At 34.9% G+C, this 19,506-nt stretch overlaps 1 protein-coding gene across 1 annotated transcript in view; it reads left to right on the plus strand.

The window, feature by feature from the left end:
- The window catches only part of Kiaa0825 (KIAA0825 ortholog), a 404,739-nt gene that overhangs the window by 19,630 nt on the left and 365,603 nt on the right, over positions 1–19,506 (plus strand). The window contains exons 2-4 of the mRNA XM_051182787.1: positions 6,328–6,459; positions 15,539–15,707; positions 18,530–19,199. Of these exons, the coding sequence (XP_051038744.1) occupies positions 6,329–6,459; positions 15,539–15,707; positions 18,530–19,199 (970 nt within the window). The 5' untranslated portion in view covers position 6,328. The remainder of the gene's footprint in view (positions 1–6,327; positions 6,460–15,538; positions 15,708–18,529; positions 19,200–19,506) is intronic.

The following is a 19,506-nucleotide window of genomic DNA, read 5'->3' on the forward strand; positions in this document are numbered from 1 at the left end:
GGCTTTTCCGTCTTCCTTCTCTCCTTGTTAACAACATACTGATTTGTCATAAGAGAAGTGACCTTTAGAGAAGAAACAAAAAAGTAAGGTAAAATAAGAATTCTTGTCATTGTATGTGTTAAAAGAAAGAGTATAACCTAGAGGAACATTTATTATTTAAAAACATGGTAAAGGACAAATAAGATTCAAAATTATTCTGTGAACTTTCTTTAGATTGTGTATGGCATGCCCTGTTGTTTTATTGCAACATTTTCTAGGTTGTTCATGGTGTACTCATATTTACTTATAGTCACTGGGGGAGTTGTAATTCTTCCAGAGCTAAAACTTGATCTGCACATGTTTGACTTAGTGATAATTCTTCAAGCTTAACTCTAACAGTTTTAAAAGGCAATAATTAATATTGAATGACTGTTAATTCTTGCTTGAAATAATAAGCACTGCTGTTTTAATTTTATAGAAAAATGGTTATACCAAATGAAAATTTAAAAGCAGTATTATAGGATGGCAATTCTAAAAGTTGTTATAGTTTGAAAAGTTATACTTTCCATCTTTCATGTATCATTAAATAGCACAAGATGTTTTATTCTTTCTTAAGTCAAATTGCTGTTGTTTTCTTGGTGACAAGACAATAAGAATAAGCACGGAAACATATGATATTTAATAAACATGAAAACTCTGTCATAGTCTCTATACTCATTCATTATCCCTTTTGTCTCCTAAGTTTTCAAGTGATTTGGGAGTTTTCAACATGCAATATACACCTTTATGAAAAGTTATAAACAAATTTATTCGAAAATAGCTATTTTAAAAGTTAAGAAAATGGTTTTCATCTTGGAATAAAGGGCTAGGATTAATTCAATGTATTCCTTTATTTAGAAGAGAATCCTTTATATGGTAAACAAATAATCTGTCACTAGATGACTCAAGATTTCTACTTTTAGAATGCAAGACAACTAAGTAAGAGTAATCCTCAGAACTAGGTCTTCCTTCAAATGTTTGATCCCATTTAGTATGAATAATTGGCATTTCTGTGACGCATAGCATTGTAAATTGTTTAAAACAAAACAAAACAAAAAAGCATCTGGCTTCGTATGGGTATATGCCAACTCTTAGAATACTGAGGATTTTTCAGAAGTGCAAGGTCAAGGCCAACCTGGGCTGCATAGTAAGTTTAAGGCCAATCTGGGCTATATAACAAATTCCAAGGGACATGGGCTGCAGAGCAAGCTTTTCTCCCTAAAAGAGCACAAAACCATTATCTATCGAAAGAATAGAAATTTATTTAATCCCTTTTAGACTTCTATTATTAAATGCACTGCATAAAACATTATTATCACTTTGTACTTATTGTATTAAAAATGAAATTTGTCAATATTTTAAAATATATTTTACTTTTATGTGTATAGGTCTTTTGCCTACATATATTTGTGTGCACCACTTGTATTCTTGTTTCCTAAATAAGCCAGAAAACTATGTTGGGTCTCCTAGACCTGGATGTCCAGATGGCTGTGAGCCACTCTGGAGAAGGTGGGAATCAATCTTGGATCCTCTGGAAGAGCAGCCAGCCTGCTCAATTGCTAAGTCCAAACATTGGAAAGGGATATACCTAAGCGCATAACAATAATATTTTTTCACAATACTTAATAGACTACAGGGAAAATTTTAAGTAGCCTCTTTGTAGCATTATGAGTTCCATAATCATTATCCACTGTGCTCTTTATTTTATCTGAAATATCCCAACTTAAGCGAAACATTATCTTTTTTTTCTATTTTTAGTCTGTGTTGATATCAGAAATCAGAATTCCCTTCTTTTAGAAGTGCCTTGTTTTAGGGTTTTATTCTATGGTTGGAAAGTTTTTGTAGTTTTGAATAAAATGTCTTAAATTGCAATGAAGCTTACCTCATATCAGAAGCATAACAGAGCTAGCTTGAAATATAAGCCTTATTTTACTTGTCAACTGTTTATTTCTAACTCACTAGCTCCTAGCAAATGTGACTACCTGTCACGTTCTTAAAATTTGGTTCTACAATACTAAATGTTAAATCCTTAAGTCTCAATAATTTAGTATTTTGAATTTGTTCATTAATGTTATCAATTGTTTGTATGTAGGACTACGAAAATGATGCTCAGACTTAAACTAGCCTTCATTATATTTCAAAATATATTTTAATCTAAAATAAGTTTTATACTCTTTAAATGCTATTGATACAATATCAGTTAAGATTTGTAGGCTTTTGTTTTGTTTTGTTTTGGTTTGGTTTGGTTTTTCGAGACAGGGTTTATCTGTATTGTTTTGGAGCCTGTCATGGAGCTAGCTCTGTAGAGCAGGCTGGTTTCGAACTCACAGAGATCTGCTTGCTTTTGCCTCCTGAGTGCTGGGACTAAATGCATGCACCAGCAAGATTAATAGTTTTATATACCAAAGAAATGAAACAGATTAAATCTAAGTAAGACATATACTCACTATATTTTATTTTCTTTAGGATTGGTCTTGGTAATGTCTTCCAACTAGGCTTATGACTTTATATTATTTAATTTTTAATTTACTTTTCAATCATAAGCACTTCAAAGTATTTATACATCAAATAAGAACCAAGTATATTAGTTCTTTGACTCAATACGATTTAAAAAAAATTTACAGTAGTTTTTGTTTTGTTTTGTAGTGCCAAGGGTACTCCTTTGTTCCATCTTTATTAACACACATAAATTGTCCTCGATCCTAAATTTCACTAGCCTGATGAGTCTTAACCTTCCAGTCCTTCTCTTGTACCCTCTTCCTTTTCCTGTTAATTTCCCCCCTTTTTCCCAAATCTTCCATATTTTACTTTCATGTCTCTTTAAAAATACAATCTCCACATTTAGAAGACGAATTTTTATTGTTTTGCACAACTGGGGTCATTATTGGTTGCCCATTCCATTCACATTCCTTCAGTTACCATAAGTGCATTCCTCTTTACAGCTAAATGCTTTTATTCCTTATATACTCGTCTCTTGATGAGTATCCCAGTTAGCTCTGTATCTTCCCTATTCTGAAACTCACTACAGTGATAATTTAGCTTTCTTCATGTACATATGCAAGGGGATATATACCTGAATCATATAAGCATATAAATACACATTTAAAATGGGAGACAGATGCTTAATCCCAAACCAAATTTCATGTGTCAATTTTTCTTAAAAATTCTAGTCAGGCACTCAATAGGTTTTTATTATATTTTGCATCTATTTGTTTAGTATGTGTATGTGTATGGGGGGGTGTTGGCATGAAAGCAAAGTCAAAAGAAAGCTTGCAGGAATTGGTTCTCTTCTATCCTGAGAATGCAGGTCAGTAGGCCTAATGTGATCAATGTGACAGTGTGAACATTTTCCTACTGAGACAATTTTAAAATAAAATATCTAACACAATTGAATACAAAGATTTGCTGAGTAGGATATGCTAAGGAAGAACAATAGGGAAGTACTAAAATTCTTTTTTCTTTCTTTCTTTTTTTTTAGTTTCTGTAAGAGGAGAAAACTTTGTATGTGCTGTAAAATCACTGCAGTTCATAACAGTAGTCTCTATGCTGAAGTGTTTCAGGCTTGTTCATTTGTCTTTGGTGTTATGTTGGCATGCATATGCATGCATGGTGCAAGGAGCATATCATATCTTTAAAAGCAAAGTGGAAATGCAACACGGGCAAATGCTGCCAGAAATATCCTGGCTGCACTGTACATTTGATTTTAAGTTCATGTTTGGTTATTTTAGGTTTAGAATCCTTTTGTTGTAATTTAAAAAGTTGTGCTCGAGAGAAAGGCACCATGCAATATAGCTCACATGGAGGTTATTTTTTATTAGGGAAAGGAAACGGAAAAGGGGGGTGGGAGGTTCACTCTCAGAAGACAGGAGCAACAGGAGAGAAGAGACTTGTCGGGGGCAGAGAGGCAGAGGGAACTTAGTGAATGTGTACAGGAAATGCTCTTAGTGGTTGCAGCTGAGGGTGTATCCTGTCACGACTCCAAGGGCAGGCCAGTACAGATGCCTGAATACTAACACCTTTTACTTTTGCCAGTTTTTCAAGAACCTCCACATTCAGTTATGTGGCCTGTACTTTAAGACGCTTGGATTTGAAAAGCAAAAAGTTACATACAAGGAAAGTATTGTGTTAACCAGAACCACTGCATTAGCAGAAGGCCAGGTGACAAAGATCTCTGTCTGTTTGTGAGCTTTCAGTGTCTATGGCAGAGTTCTTAGATTACAAGGAAAAGCTATTTTGGCTCATAGTTTTACAGGTTTTATTCTTTCAGCTGGCTCTGTTGTTTTTGGGTCTGTGGTTAAGACAGACCATCAGCATGGATACCATGTGAGTGAAGCAGAGCCATTCAGTGTGTGGCACCTGGGAGGCAATGAGAAAAGGTCTATGCCAGTTTATAGAGGTGTCTTCCTTACTATTATTCCCTTTAATGACATGCTCACAATGACCTAACTCCCCCCCACTATGTTTCACCTAAGCATTCCACTACCTTCCAACACCACTAGTCTGACAGCCAATTCTTTAGCGTTTATGTGCTTGGTGAATGCACTTAAGATCTAAAACCATGTCTTCACCCATAGTGAGGAGTTTCCTGGAATTATCCCCACAGCCAAATGACAGTATTTCTTAGCCATGTCTGCTTCCAAATTGAGTCATATGACTAGTTCTCATCAGAGAAATCTGAGCAGATGTGTTTGTATAATTTTTTTGAGGAAAGTAATCAAGACACCAATTTTTTGTTCTCTCCCCTTGCTACTTCAGCAGCGTTTTCAGTTTTTTTCTTCTAGACAGGGGTCACTTCTTTACTAATCTACTTTGCTATTCCTAGTTCAAATAGTTCTCACCTATCCCAACTCTGTGACTTTGTTGTTGTTGTTGTTGATTTTTTGAGACAGGTTTTCTCTGTGTAGCTTTGGAGCCTATCCTGGAACTCTCTTTTTAGACCACAGAGATACGCCTGATTCTGCCTTCCGAGTGCTGGGAATAAAGGTGCTTGTTCACCACCACCACCACCCCTAACTGTGACTTTTAACCTAACCCATTTCTAATGTTCACTTGATTTGTAACACTTCTTATATGTAATCTCTTATGAAATATATGTTTTCATGTTTTAAAAAATTATTTTCCTTGCTAAAACAATTATTCCTTCACAGCAAGGAAATTAACACATTACAACTACATCCCAAGCCCTATCACAGTGCATATTACATATCAAACATTTGATGAAGTTTGTAGAGTGAATGAATAGTTAAAATGTAAATAGTGAGAAAATGCATGTGCCTTCTTAAAATCAGTAATGGATTTTTTTCTATACAATATATTCTGATTACATTTTCACCTGATCCCTCCCAGATACTCCCCACATCCCCACCCATCCCAATCCACTCTCTTTATTCTTCTCTTATTAGAAAGCAAGCTAATTTATTTACCTAAATAAAATAAAAATAAGATAAAATAAAACCAAACAAGAATAGAACAAGCACAAACAAAAGAGCTGAAGGAAAAGCACGAGAAAGACATACAGTTGCCTCTAGAGACACATTTACACAGAAATACCGTAAAAAGCCCAAATTAGAAACTTTAATATATACACAAAAGACATGAAAGGTTAAACACAAAAACAAAAACAAAAAGCCCCGACAATGCATTATGAGACAAAAGTCTCCAAAATACTATTTAGTTTGTTTCGTGTTGACCTTCTACTGCTGGGCATGAGGCCTGTCCTTAAGTCTGGTTTGTACACCTAATGAGACTTTCTTGGAGAAAACTATTTTTCCCCTTTGTAGTGGATCAATTGAAGCCAGCTTCTGAGGGCTTGAGGACGGGGCTTGTGTCAACTTCTCTCAGTGATCAGACCCCATTTGGCTTAGACCTGTGCAGGCCCTATGTACGCTGTCAGTCTCTGTGAGTTCCTATTCGTGTCTCTAAAGGAATAATAATGTGGCTATCAAGGGGACGCTAGGAGAGCCCTTGGAAAATTAGATTGTTTTTCCACAGTGGTATCTGTGTAATCCCTCAAGAATGGTTACCATGGCTGTGGTTTGTTCTGCAGCTTTCAGATGTGAGAAAATCAGGAGATTACTTGGGCTGTCTGGCACTTTTTAGCTTTCAAGCCACAGAGAAGATTGAAAATTATAACATTTAAGTAACAGAAATTAAAGAGCTTTATAATACCCCAGTTCTCAACCTTCTTTATTTCTTTGTCTACAAATGGAAATCCTTGGTTTTAACACAGTATCACAACTTGAGGTCAGCTGTTTCTACCCCTGTCCCTCCATTTGTAATAACTTGCTTGTTTTTATTCTTGTTTCATAGAATGGACGGGTTAAATGAATATTCCCATAATTCATTTGACCTACAATCTCTATTAAACTCCTTTCCCGGAGATTTGGAATTTAAGCAGATCTTCAATGACATCGATGAACAGATGGTACAAAATGCTGCAAGGTAACTATTTGCTATCGTTTCAATTAAGTTGTCTCCATGTTTTTTCCACATAAAAGTTAACTTTCTTTGGATTTGGAATTATCTCTTATATTGTCATTTGTCTTTCTTACCATTAGATTTGTGAAATATATTGATTTTGAGGCTAGTCTTGAACTCAGACATCTGCCTGCCTCTTCTTACAAGTACTGGAATAAAGGCTTGAGCCACCATGCCCAGCTTTAGATTTTCATACATTTAGAAGTTAGCCTTCTTGTTTTTATGATAAGGGCAAAAACTAAAATTTGAAGGTAAAAGATCAAAATAAAACGATGGTGTCCAGTCATAATTGCTGCAAACAAAGCCTGAGAAAAGGTTCTTTTAGAGCAAGGGTTGCACATCTCGGGACCCAGTACCAGGAGAGAGAGGCAGTAGACAGAGCTATATCTAGGGGGAACATAGTAAGGCCCTAACACAAAACAAGGCAAACATACTTTGAAGTGAGTTTTTAAGACCAATGCTTTAAGGAAAATATTTTATTTTAATTTCAGTTGGGAAAGTTAAACTTATTTTTAATTTGGTTTTGTCTGTATATAATATATATGTTTAAGGTAATAGTATGTATGACATAATCATACTGTTAAGTGTAGATATTTAATATAAAGTAACTGAGATTTTAGTATAATTGCTTAATGTAACATTTCTGTTATGTATTATCTGATAGAGTTCCTAACCTAAAGAAATGAAAAGAACATTAAATAAAGTGGATCAAGTCATTTATGTAAATTACAAAGCTACTTATATTTTAGTAGAAATATTTTTTTAAAAACATAAACTTCTCCCATAGTAATTTCTTTGGCCCCATTAAAGCAAAGCAAGACACTGAATGATATTTTTGTTATATAATGCTTCATTATTCACTAAATTGCTCTCTATTTAGTTTCCTTCCCCTATTTGATCAATAAAAATCATATTTAAGAGTATAATAATGATTAAAACATTTTAATTTCATAAATTATTATTTAGGTTAAAATTGATGTTGATTTTACAAGAAAGCATAGTATAGGATACAATTCTACATTAAAAATCTTTTATTGCCCATCTATTAAAAATGAACCTATAGCCTCAAGTGACCATTGATCTTCACCAGGGATAGAAGAAGGGAGTAGCTGTATGTGCTGCATACTACATTTAGAATCAAGTCTATTTTTCATCAAATTCAATTATGTTTTTATTATACTCTAGAGAATAAACATAATAGTATAGGGTACATATATTTTCAAAAATAAAATACTGAATAATAACTATGGTTCACAAGAGTATAAATCATTTATGCACTCATGTATTGCTTTCTAACAGAATAGCTTTTAGAAAATTGTATGTCATGACAAATCAGTTATACCACACTTACACTTCAGTAGTTGAATTACCCTTGGTATTTCCTATTCTAACAGTTGTATTTATCTCTTGATGGTGCACATTGAATAAGTAATGAACATCTGTATGATATGGGTTTCCCACATTACTTTGAGAAGAAAAAACATTAGCAATTCACTCCTAAATACAGTATTTTTTCTTATACTTGAATTTTCCAAGCTGTATATCTTTCAGTGACCCTGACAACTTAAGTGTGAATTCCTTTTCCCTCTTCTTAATATCATCAAGTTTTATGAGCCACAGGGTTTTTCCACCTACCCACAGCAGTGATTCACCAGAATGGACAGTGTGCCCAGAGGTCACTGAACCTTCACCTGCCTTTCAAGTCACTCTTGTGTTAATTTTTTTGTTTCCACTCAAGTCAATGCTATAAGACTTGTACTTTTGAGAATGGAAACAATGGCAGTGAAGTATTTATTTAAACACATATCACAACTCATAATAAAGTGCAAATAAACTTTTGTGGATGAGTAGTATGAATTGTACCCACAAACAGTTGAATAAGAAAGTTGCACAGAGCCTTGAAATAGTTTCTGAGCTGACAAGAACATATTAGTGTAATAAAATATAGAGGGACAGAACACTTGACAAATACTGTTTATTTAAAATCTTGTTTTTTTCAAACCCTCTGTTTCCTAATTATGGACAACTTGTATCTAGTTCATGGATTGAATTTTGCTGACACTGATATAATTGTCTACAGTTTTCATCTCAAGAAAACACAAGAAGTGTTACCTGGGAAATTCCATTTGTCTTAGTTCGAGGTGTGATGGGTTGCAGATATTGTGAGGGAATATTGTATAAATGCTTTGTAAAAATTAACCAGAAGAGAATACATACCTCATATATTCATTTATATCTCACATGGCTCATATTTTTAGTTACTTATAAATTTTTCTTTACAGTTTCTGACATGTTGTTTTACAAGATTAGAGAGCTGAAGTAACTGAAAGAAATATTTAAATAATCAACAGACCTTAGGCTTCTCATAAAAAACCCATTTATCTGATGGTGTGCAAAATTTTTTTTTTGTCACCATGGCAAATTATGTAAAATGAAAGTCATTTCAAAGAATACTATATTCTTATTATTTGTCAAATAATATCAAGAAGAACAAAATAGTACTTGCCCCTTTTTTTAGCTGCCTGTGTTTGCTGTTTGTTTTGGACATCGTATGCTCTATAGTAGAATTCCTATCACTTATCCCAGCCTACTTAGCAAGACCAGGCTACAAGAAAAGTAAACAGAAAGGGCTACCTGTTTTGTTATCACCAAAATCCAGTCAGACTTACAAAGCCACATTGTCTTTTCTCCTAACCAGGCTTTTGTGTCATTCTTCTACTAACACATATGCTGGCCTCAAGCAGATAAGTCACCTCAACTTTCTCTGGCCCAATTCAGAGTTCCTACTTTTTAATTCAATCATCCCAGTGAGGCTTGGGACATAAAGTCTGGTGCCACCTGAAGATAGAGATGGCACTGAGTAGAAAGACTCCGAAGAAGAGGGATGTCAGTCTTTCTCACTTTCTCCTCATCTCTTGCTATCTCCTCACTGTCATCCACTTTTTAATCGATTGAACAGTTTTTCTGCCTCAGCTACTTCCTTTTTGTTGTGGTAAATACCATGACCAAGGCAACTTATAAAAGGAAGCTTTTAATTGGGTTTATAGTTTCAAGAAGTTAGAACCCATGGTGGCAGAAAATGGCATGATGGTAGGAACAGCTGAAGTTCACATTTAGTTTGCAAGCAGGAGGCATGAAAGAAATCACTGGGAATGGTGTGTGCCTTTGTAACCTCAACATCCTCTACTGCCTGATGACCTCACTCCTTTACCAGAACCACACCTCCTAATCCTCCCCAAATAGTTCCATGAACATGCCTCCTGATATTTCCAATTTTTCTGGTCTTGTTCATGCAAATATTGTTTATGTATTCAAATATATGAATCTATGGGGGGTGTTTTATTCTCTCTCTCTCTTTCTGTCTGTCTCTCTCTCTCCCTCTGTCTCTCTCTCTGTCTCTGTCAGCTGTATTATTCAGATTGTCTAGGACGGTCCTTACTCCTTAGTCACTGTGCTACCTGTGTGTCTTCAGCTTTATGCCTTTGCACATTAGCTATACTAGATTATTGTTAAGAAATTCATTCAAATAACTTGAACATTTCAGATGTTTTGAAAATTTTTAAAGTTTTTATTTTCAAGCTTTATTTACTGTAAGCTGGGGTGAGAGCAAGAAGAGAGAAACTAATAAGTCTTAGAAGAGGACTGTGGTCTCCTAAAATGTGAGCACTATACCTATTTCACTGGATACTAACTTGGGAATAAGTTAAACATATAATTATTAAAGGAGAGAAGGAGATTTTTAAAAAAGACTGACTCACAGGATTAGACATTGAGTAGTTCACCAAAAGTTCTCTACGTGCTGAGAGTTAGAGAACCTGACAGCTACTCAGTCTAAGAGGCCCTTTGCACATGGGAAGCCAGTGTAGGCTTGGAAGCTCTATGGAGAGTTTCTGATAGGTAGGGAAAGCCTGAAGAAGGCTAGAATCTGATGTATATGGAGGATGGAAGCAGCAGGGCAGTTTGCAAGCACTGACTGCCTTCCTCTCATTTTTTTTTTTTCCATCCTATCTCCAGCTTATTAGATGATACCAACCATAGTCAGTTTCTTTACATCACTGGCCTCTAGAAATACCTTGCAAGGAATTTGGTATCTATGGTCTTCCCCCACTAAATGTGTAACTTTCTGAAATTAATAAAAACCTCTCTGAAATAAAACACAATTTAACATAAATGCTTTGTTTTCTTTCCTAATCAGTAATGGGGCTCATCCCTGAGAGAAGCTAGTTCTCCTTTTTCCTGCAGTCATTAGTTGCCTGTAGTTGTTTAGAGATGGGACTCCTGAACTTCCCCCTCCCATGTTTGTTGTATTTTGATATTGCTATTGTTCTGGTCTTCCAATGCAGCCATTTCTAGGACACACTGTTTCCCAGCAGACTTCCTGGTACTTTAACTCTTACACTCTTTGTGCTGCTTCTTCTGAGGTATTCCTTGATTCACTGATACAGGGCTTGCCATATAGATATATCTGTTGGGCTGATCTTCCCATGATCTATTGATGTCTGCGTTGTGTCCAGGTGTGCTTTTCTGTGATTGTCCCCATTTGCTATAAAGAAAAGTTTCTTTGATTAAGGGTAGTTATATTTATTATCCAATACAAAATGGTTAGCCCTGAAGCCATATGCACACAAACAACAACAAGGGATGCAACAGGTCTTATCCATATATTGTGCACACACACATTTGTGTGTGTGTGTGTGTGTGTGTGTGTGTGTGTGTGTGTGTAACAATGATAAAGAAAATAGGCTATCAGTTTGAGAGGGGGAGTCAGGAAAGGATTTGGAGGGAGGAAAAGGAAGGGGAAAAGTGATGCAATTCTAATTTTAAAAGTATTAAAAATAAATAATAAAAATGATAAATTTTTCTTTGTCCTTGCCATATGCCTTCTGCCAGGATTTATGAAATAAAAATTTAAAAAATATTCTAACATTCTATGTTAATTGGCATTGCCTGAAAAAATATGCTTCTTGGTGAGTTTTGACAGGTACACTGAATTATGGGTATCACAATGAGTCCTGAGGATTCAGTTTATTACTATAGCTACTTAGCAGAATTTAGGGTCTCCCTTAGTGCCTATGACCCATAGGTTGTTGGCCTCAATAACAATGAAAGGTGTGGATTTCACCTTGTGCAGTTGTCCTTGACTCTAATCAGCAAGTTGTTAATTGCTCCTTGACATCCATCCCACTATGTACAAGTGGACATGCCTTTCCAGGCTAATAATTGTCCCTTGCCAGGTTAATAACTGGGTAAGAATGATGATTACAGTTGTGTGTGGTAATGTGCATAGCATGCCTCAACACGATGAAAGTTAGCCAGTAAAGCTATAGCTTCCAGGTGGGTTTATTTCCGTGTCCTGTGGCTCAATGGTGATTAACACAGGAAACTATTTTCTGGACACGGGAGGCCTGTTGCACACATAAATTCACAGTGATAATAACAGTCTCCACAAGCCAGACAAAAATGTCAGCATGGAGCATTTGGTGGGGGTGGAGACAAAGTTTCATCTCTTGCTCAGGAGCTATTGGCAATTGATGGCTACTTAAAGAGTAAGAGTGAGTTTTCTTTGAGACTGTGGGTCCTGGTTGACTGGCCACACCCTAGTGAAGTATATGAACAGCACAAAATGTACTTTAGGTGTTTAAAAAATAAAGGACACAAAATTGGGTGGGTAGAAAAGGAGGAATGTATCTGGTGGAAGTGGAGGGAGGGGGTATATATGATTAAATTATAATGTATGAACATCTCAAGGAACTAATAAAATGGAAAAAAATTCTAACAGTTAATGAAAACATATATATATATCTATTTTAACCTTATTTCTTTTTCTGTAAGTTTTACTTTCTTTTTCTTAACTATTTTATGACTTTATTGAAAAGATTGAATTTTAAATCAGACAGAAGCTCAGGCTTGGGTTCTAAGAGTTTATGTTGTAATTTCTTTCTTATACTTCAATATCCTTCCTATAATGTCTTCTACCAGGACAAGCCATTTCAATACTTCTTTCTTACAGGCACACTTAGTGACCCTCCCTATGTACTTCCTTAGCACATTGTACACACCTCCTAACCAACTTGGTTATGGTCATTTACTCACAGTAGTGTCTATTTCTAGCTAGACAGAATTCCTTTAGGGATGGAATGGTGTCCTACTATAACCATGTATTCATCATTGAGTTGTGTCTACTAGATACAATAATACCCCCATTAATTGAGCCTTATTTATATAGTAAAGAAATCTAGGAATGTATGCTGAATAAGAAAATTACTCTAAAGATTTTTGAAAAAGCATACGCAAGGGGTTAGGAGAGATGGCTCGACAGTTAAGAGTGGGTAGCTTTCTTGGGTTTGGTTCCTACTTCCCACATCAAGCGACACACCCCAACCTGTAACTCTAGTTCCAAGAGATTTGATGCCCTCTTTTAGTTTCTTCATATGTACATGGTGCATAAAAACTCATGTATACCTACACACAACAGATTTAAAAAATATTGAGAAGCATTTTGATGCTGCATCAATCAAAATGGTTCATAAATTTGTTTATGAACAGCTCTCAGAAATGTACCCATTTGTTCACATTATTAACATGGATAATTAAATCATTGGAATTAAAGTACAAGATACAAGTTTATTGAGTAATCTTGAAAAGGGTGTTGGTGAAATGGCTCTTCCTTTGTAAGTGTGATGACCTAAGTTATTTGCAAACTCCACAGTGGAAGGAGAAAACTTTCTCACAAATTGTCTTCTGATTTCCACATGTGTCTTGCGGCACACTTGTACTGGTGCACACACACAGATGCATGCACACATGTGTGCCCCCACAACCCTAATAATAAATAAACTGTTAAAAAAAGAAATTTTAAAAATATGAAGAGATGTGGTGTACAACAGCATAAATACATTCTTATGCATTCACTATCCAGTTTGACAAATAAGATGGTAACAATCTAACCAAAGCTGTCTGTGTACCTCTTCCAGCTTTACCCCTCCGTCTCCTCCCTGCCAGAGAGCAGTGGGGACTGTTCTATTACATTTCCTTACATGTTCATTCCCCATATTGCAGCCCTCCACATGATGTGTCATTGTATGAAAGGCTTTCAAATTATTATATGAACATTGCTGTACTGTGTCCTTTCATATTTATCTCCTGTTCAGGACTATGTTTGTTACGTATTTTCATGTTGGAAAGTGTAATTCTACTCCAAGTTTGTGATTCTATTTTTCATATCATCATTGTATTGTTGAGATGATGATTCAAGAATATTTATTTTTCCAGTGACATTAATATTACAAAATAACTGGAAAGATGCTTTTAAAAAATCTCACTAAAGCAACTCATGTTGTCAGTCTGAGTATTTGGACTATTTAGAGGGGCAAATCTAATATTCATTAGACTCTTTAAATTGTGTAGTAATATTTGAGTTCTAACAATAAATGTGTTTAATGTGTTTGTTGAATTATATTGATGTTTTCATAACTGGCCTTGCTACTATAGGAAATTTGAAGTAACTTACAGTTAGGAAATAATTAATTCAGAATAACAACATATGCTATATAAGAAAACTAAGACCTATTGACAGGATTACTACACATACTTGAAAATATTTGGAATACAGTCTTGGAAAATACTACCTTTAAAATATTTAAATTCAATTTTTTTTGTTTAATTTTTCCCTCGATTAAAGGAGATGATTTGTTAGGCAAGGTTACATACTTGCTTGGGAGCTTGAAAATAGCCTCTTATATAATAATTCAACATGTAATCAAATAATTGAGTTTTTAAAACAAGATGCATGATCTGTGAGTGACACATTGACTTGATATTTTATAGGCGACTGAAAGCAAAACCAAGTGAAAGGAAGTGCAGCTGTTTCAGTTCCTAGAGCTGAGGGAGGCTCCTTGCAGTGCCACTGCTTAATCCCTTTATCAGTGTTTGGACAAATTGCTCAACTACCCAGCACTCTGGAGGCTTTACACACATAGAAGCATAGTGCTGGTCTCTGCCCAGATTCAGATTTTGGAGATAAGCTGAGAGGCCCAAAGCTGACTGAAAGCAGTGGGAGAGCCTTTGCTGAATCTCTCACAGTTTCATTGCCGCACTCTCTTAGGCATCACTCAATGAAGCAGGTGAGGAGGACGCTGTAATACAGACTTTTGATAAAAGCTATCCAGACTTGCCATGTGTGCCTAGGGCATTGTGCTCTCAGTCCATAGACATGCTAAAACCAGCCAGAAAATGCATGTCTGACCCTTGTCAGACCTAGAACTGGCATTTCTGAGTAAGACTGTCCCATCAGGAAAGTCAGCATCTGTGGCTAGAGGAGGGTTGTATTTCTTTTTTTCTTCCTTTTCATGAAAGGGCTCTTTGATCTTCAGATTTTGTGTTTTTTTTTTGTTTGTTTGTTTGTTTATTTATTTATTTTTTTCATGGTAACGTCATTTAAATTTGCTCATGTTCAGAAGTCTCTTGCAAAGCTTTACACTGGGAATCCACACCCAATAAATTCCAAGGACAGGAACAGCAGCTTTATTAAACAGACCTTGGCCTCTAAACCTCATATGTTCCTATTGTGTGAAACCTGTAATTAATAACAATTACTTATTAATTGCTACTTTCAAAGCAGTAACTTTATCTTTTACTGACAAATGTTCCGTGATAGTATAAAGAGAAAGTTGTGTAACTGTCAGATTTGGGTGAATTCAGTGTCAAAGTTATCTATTCCCTTTAACATTCTTGTTCTTGTACTTTAGATGTGACATCAGGTGGGTCACAAGTTTGCCCCTTAGAAGATTATAAACATAGATACAAAAATATATATGGATATTTAATATTTCTCCAATTATAGTATTTCTATAAAAATTTGAACTCTGTGTCCAAGTATGAGTGAAAATGAAAAACAGATTTCTTTTAATATCATGTGGACATTGTAAAACGTTATAAATTTAGATTATATATAATCATATAATATGTAAACATTTAAGAACCTATAATACTGTGAGTTGGTATTGGGTATATCCTATCAAATAATTATTTTTCTTCTTTGTAGCATAGAGCATTGCATTGAAGAAATACAGTCTGAAGTAAACAAACTCTGTCCAGATGTGCAGCTGCAAACAACAAGCGACTGCTTCAAATGGCTGACTAGCTATAATTATAATTCCTCTACGTCACCATCCATTCCCCATGGAGATTTGATAAAATTCCTCAAAATAATGGTAAAAACATTACTTGTTTTGTGGAAGATTGGGGAGCATGAAATACAACTGGTTGGATTACAATATATAAATATTTATTGTGTTGGTAATATTATCCTGTCTCTTGTAGGTTTGGGAGAATGCTTTTGTCTTTTCATTTTTTGTTGCTGATTCAGTTTCTTTTCCCACCAAATTCTATGACATATTTTTAAAACTATTTTTAGCACCAAAGTAAGTTGTATGGAAATGGATGTTAAATATCCTCCTTTCTGGGTGACAGCTGATCCACAGTTGTCTCCAAAGAAGTTCATCCTCATTATATTTTGTGTTCTTTCCCAGTGCTAATTCTCCCTATGCTCAAAACCAATGACAGTAAGAGCCCCTCAGTTGTATCTATGAAGTAGCCTTATCGCTCATTCTCTCCATTCGAGCTTACAATAATACCCACTTTTGTTTTCTTTTGTTTCAGTGGAAGCAGAAATGTATTCAAGACCACTGTTAATTGTTGATCATTCTTTATTGCTGGCCACCTACTTGAAAGAAGTTTTTTGTTAACTTTCAACAACAATAGTTACTATTATACCCACATCTCCGAGGGTAGCTAGGTTACAAAAACAGATTCTCATAGAAACAGCACAATTTTTAGGAAGCAGAATTTCTTTAGCTATGGTTTTAATTTAATTTAGTTGGGAGAAAAGGACTGTTTTTGTCCTAACATCAAAAACATTGAGCAAAGCAGATGTGGGAAATATCTTGAGGTTTAGGTGGTTTAGGATGACAGAATGAGATGAAAATAGTTTTTGTCTGTTCTTATTATTACAGTTGTCTCTTTCATGCTTATGAAGTAATACAAGGAAGATAAAGGAAGACTCTGTGCCCTGAAGCCTTAACCTTTTAAGAAATTCCTCTCACCCATTATCTCTTAAAGGTGGAGCCTTGAAGAATAAATATGGATATAGTTATTCCTTTCATTTCTATTAGGAGCCATGTGTATTGTGTTTCACTAATGTTGATGTCCTGATGCATTCTCATTTAATTAAAAGCAAAGGATTTCAATTATCTTAATCTGTCACACATAAGTAATTCTCTATTCACTGCAAAGGCCACCTTAGTTTTGCTCAAACTCATATTTTGTCTTATTTTTTGCATAGTTGATCATGTTATTTTTGAGGAAATAACCATGTTATCAAAACAAATTCAAATTAAAATAACTCCATTTTTAACATGTGAATTGTGTCAGTCTTGATAGCATTTTCATGTCTTTTTTTTTTAACAAAAATTGTTACTTAGGTAAGAAATTTGTTCTTATGATAGTTATATTGATGTTATTTTTAAATTTTAAGTAATCATACAAACATATATTTTGAACCTCTGTAGTCTATTGTTTTTGTTTGTTTGATCAAATATTTACAATTATTAGCTGGCTTAAGAGAAACATAAAGGTGAGATGTTCATATAACATATCTTGTTCATTGATTTGCCTTAGTGCTGCTGGGTCCCAGACTCTATGAGAACATTTCCCTTCCAGAAATATGTAAAGAACTAGATAGTATGAGACTTGAGAGATGTGGAGAAGCTCCAGGTGGAGAGGAGGAGGCCGAGCGTCTATGCTCAGTCATGTCCCTTACTCCAGAACTCACATTTCTAGCGTGTATCACGTCAGATATCCTTATCCAGAAATTAGGCTTTTAGGGTTTTCAAGTACCAGTGCCTCAGAGTTTCCCCTGTGAATAAACCGAAGAATATGTGGAAATGCTTTTTACATAATAAAATATGGATATTTGTTATAATCATTAAAATAGCACATTAAATGTGCACTGCAATATTTAGATTGAATGAGAGCCAATTCCAGGAATTTGTCTCGTTTTCCAATTCTGAATTACCCATAATACCTGTGATACCCTTATCAATGAGAAATTTCAAAGCCAGCCTAATCTTTATGCCCCAGGAGCCTTACTTCCACTTCTTTTCTAATCAGCTTGTTTCTACGTACAGAATATGAACTAATTTCAGTATTGGCTGAAATGGATATAATTAGGGAAGTCATCATGTATGGAGAATGTGTGTGTAATTCAGAGTCCAAGAAGACAGGAATTTTTTTCTTTTTTTACTATCCATAATTATACCGACCATTGTTTTCTACCAACCCAGATTAAAGGAATACTTCCCTAGCATCTTTTGGGGAGCCTTCCTGAAAATTTCTTTATCCCATTTTGAGTTAGTTATTTCTTTAGAGAGAACATAAATATTCTCAGATTAATTTTTAAAGTAAAAATCTTTCTTAACATTGTTCTCAGCAATGAATTTAAATGAAAGTTGAAATCTTCCAATGTATTAAATTTCATTTCTCAGGATGGCAGCTATTAGTAACCTCTAGGTGCCAACTATATTTAATGATTTCTTTTTTAGAATTATCTTCAGTATTGTATTGTGTTTGATGTTTCAGAGTAAGTGTATTCACTCAGGCAGGAATTAATTGGGGTATGATCTTAATTTTATTTTGTCTTAGAACTCATTTTCCTCCAACAGCTGTATATTTAGACATGTTTAAGTTTCAGCTTTGCTACAGTTCAGATTACAGAGAATATTGAGGGCTAGAAGGTACATGTCCAAAACTATAATATAACAGATAGCCAATCAGCTGGACTCTACAAAATTAAGTCTATATAAGTTAAGATATTCTATCCTGTCAGCATTGATTAAATTACAAATACAAAAATATGTTGAGGAGTTTAGAACAGTGATTCTAAATTTTAATCCATTATGAAATTATGCATTTAGAAATTGTTTTTGTTATACTTAGATTTAATTACATGTCTACTGTTGTAATTCACTTTTATCAGAAAGATTTATTGAATAATGAAGACAATCAAGAAGAAATGATTCTGGATTTACTCTGGGACCTCTCCCGTCAAAGCAGCATCTCATTCCTGTCGCCCCTGGGTGGGACCTCCTTCTGTTTCCTCTCCAGGACATCTCTGCATTCTGTTGAAGATCACTCTTCTGTGGATGTAAAGTCTATTTGGGATGATGTAAGATTACATCTTCGACGCTTTTTAGTGAACAGGCTAGAAAGCCATAATGAGATTAACAATTCACAGCAAAGAATTGAACTGAAAAATCAGTGTATGAAGCAACTCCTCCTGCTCTACCCAGAATCAGAAGTGCTTACCAAATATCAAAACCTCCAGAAGAGACTGCTAGCTAAATTTCTTCAGAACTCCTTCCCTTCCTGCAACAGAGATTTAGATTTAGAAGTAATTGCTCATCGGTACCAAAGCACAATGCCCACGTTATATTCAATGATCAAAGAGGACTTTAACATACTACATGAAATCTTAGCTCCCTCCTCAATGGTGCAATTCATTAAAGAAACTTACCTGGATACAGTTACAGAAGAAATGGCAAAAATTCTTGAAAATTTTTGTGAGCTGCAGTTCAAAGAAAATGCTATTCCTGGAGTTAAAACAAGCAAGAGCTGCAGCAAACACAGAGGAACAGTGCATGCTTTGGGTTAGTGACATTTACATTTCTGTTTGATTTCACTTCATCCTTTTACTCCTTTAATTTTTCAGGCTTTTCTGTTGTCGATATATGGTGAAATCCCATCACAAGCTTCAAAATAAACCAGAGAGTAGATGAAATGAGCTTTCAGCTCAGACATTCCTTTTTCTGGAAGTGTAGGCATGGAAGTGGTTCGTCTCTTGTTAAACTTAGTGATACTGAAACTGGAAGTCATTTAAAAATGAATTTTTTTTGGAATGCATTAAATAAATGATAAAGTATTATCTAAGAGAAACTCAATGTGTGTAAGAATATA

The sequence above is a fragment of the Phodopus roborovskii genome, unplaced genomic scaffold, assembly GCF_943737965.1.
Source record: "Phodopus roborovskii unplaced genomic scaffold, PHOROB, whole genome shotgun sequence".
Classification (NCBI taxonomy): Eukaryota; Metazoa; Chordata; class Mammalia; order Rodentia; family Cricetidae; genus Phodopus; species Phodopus roborovskii.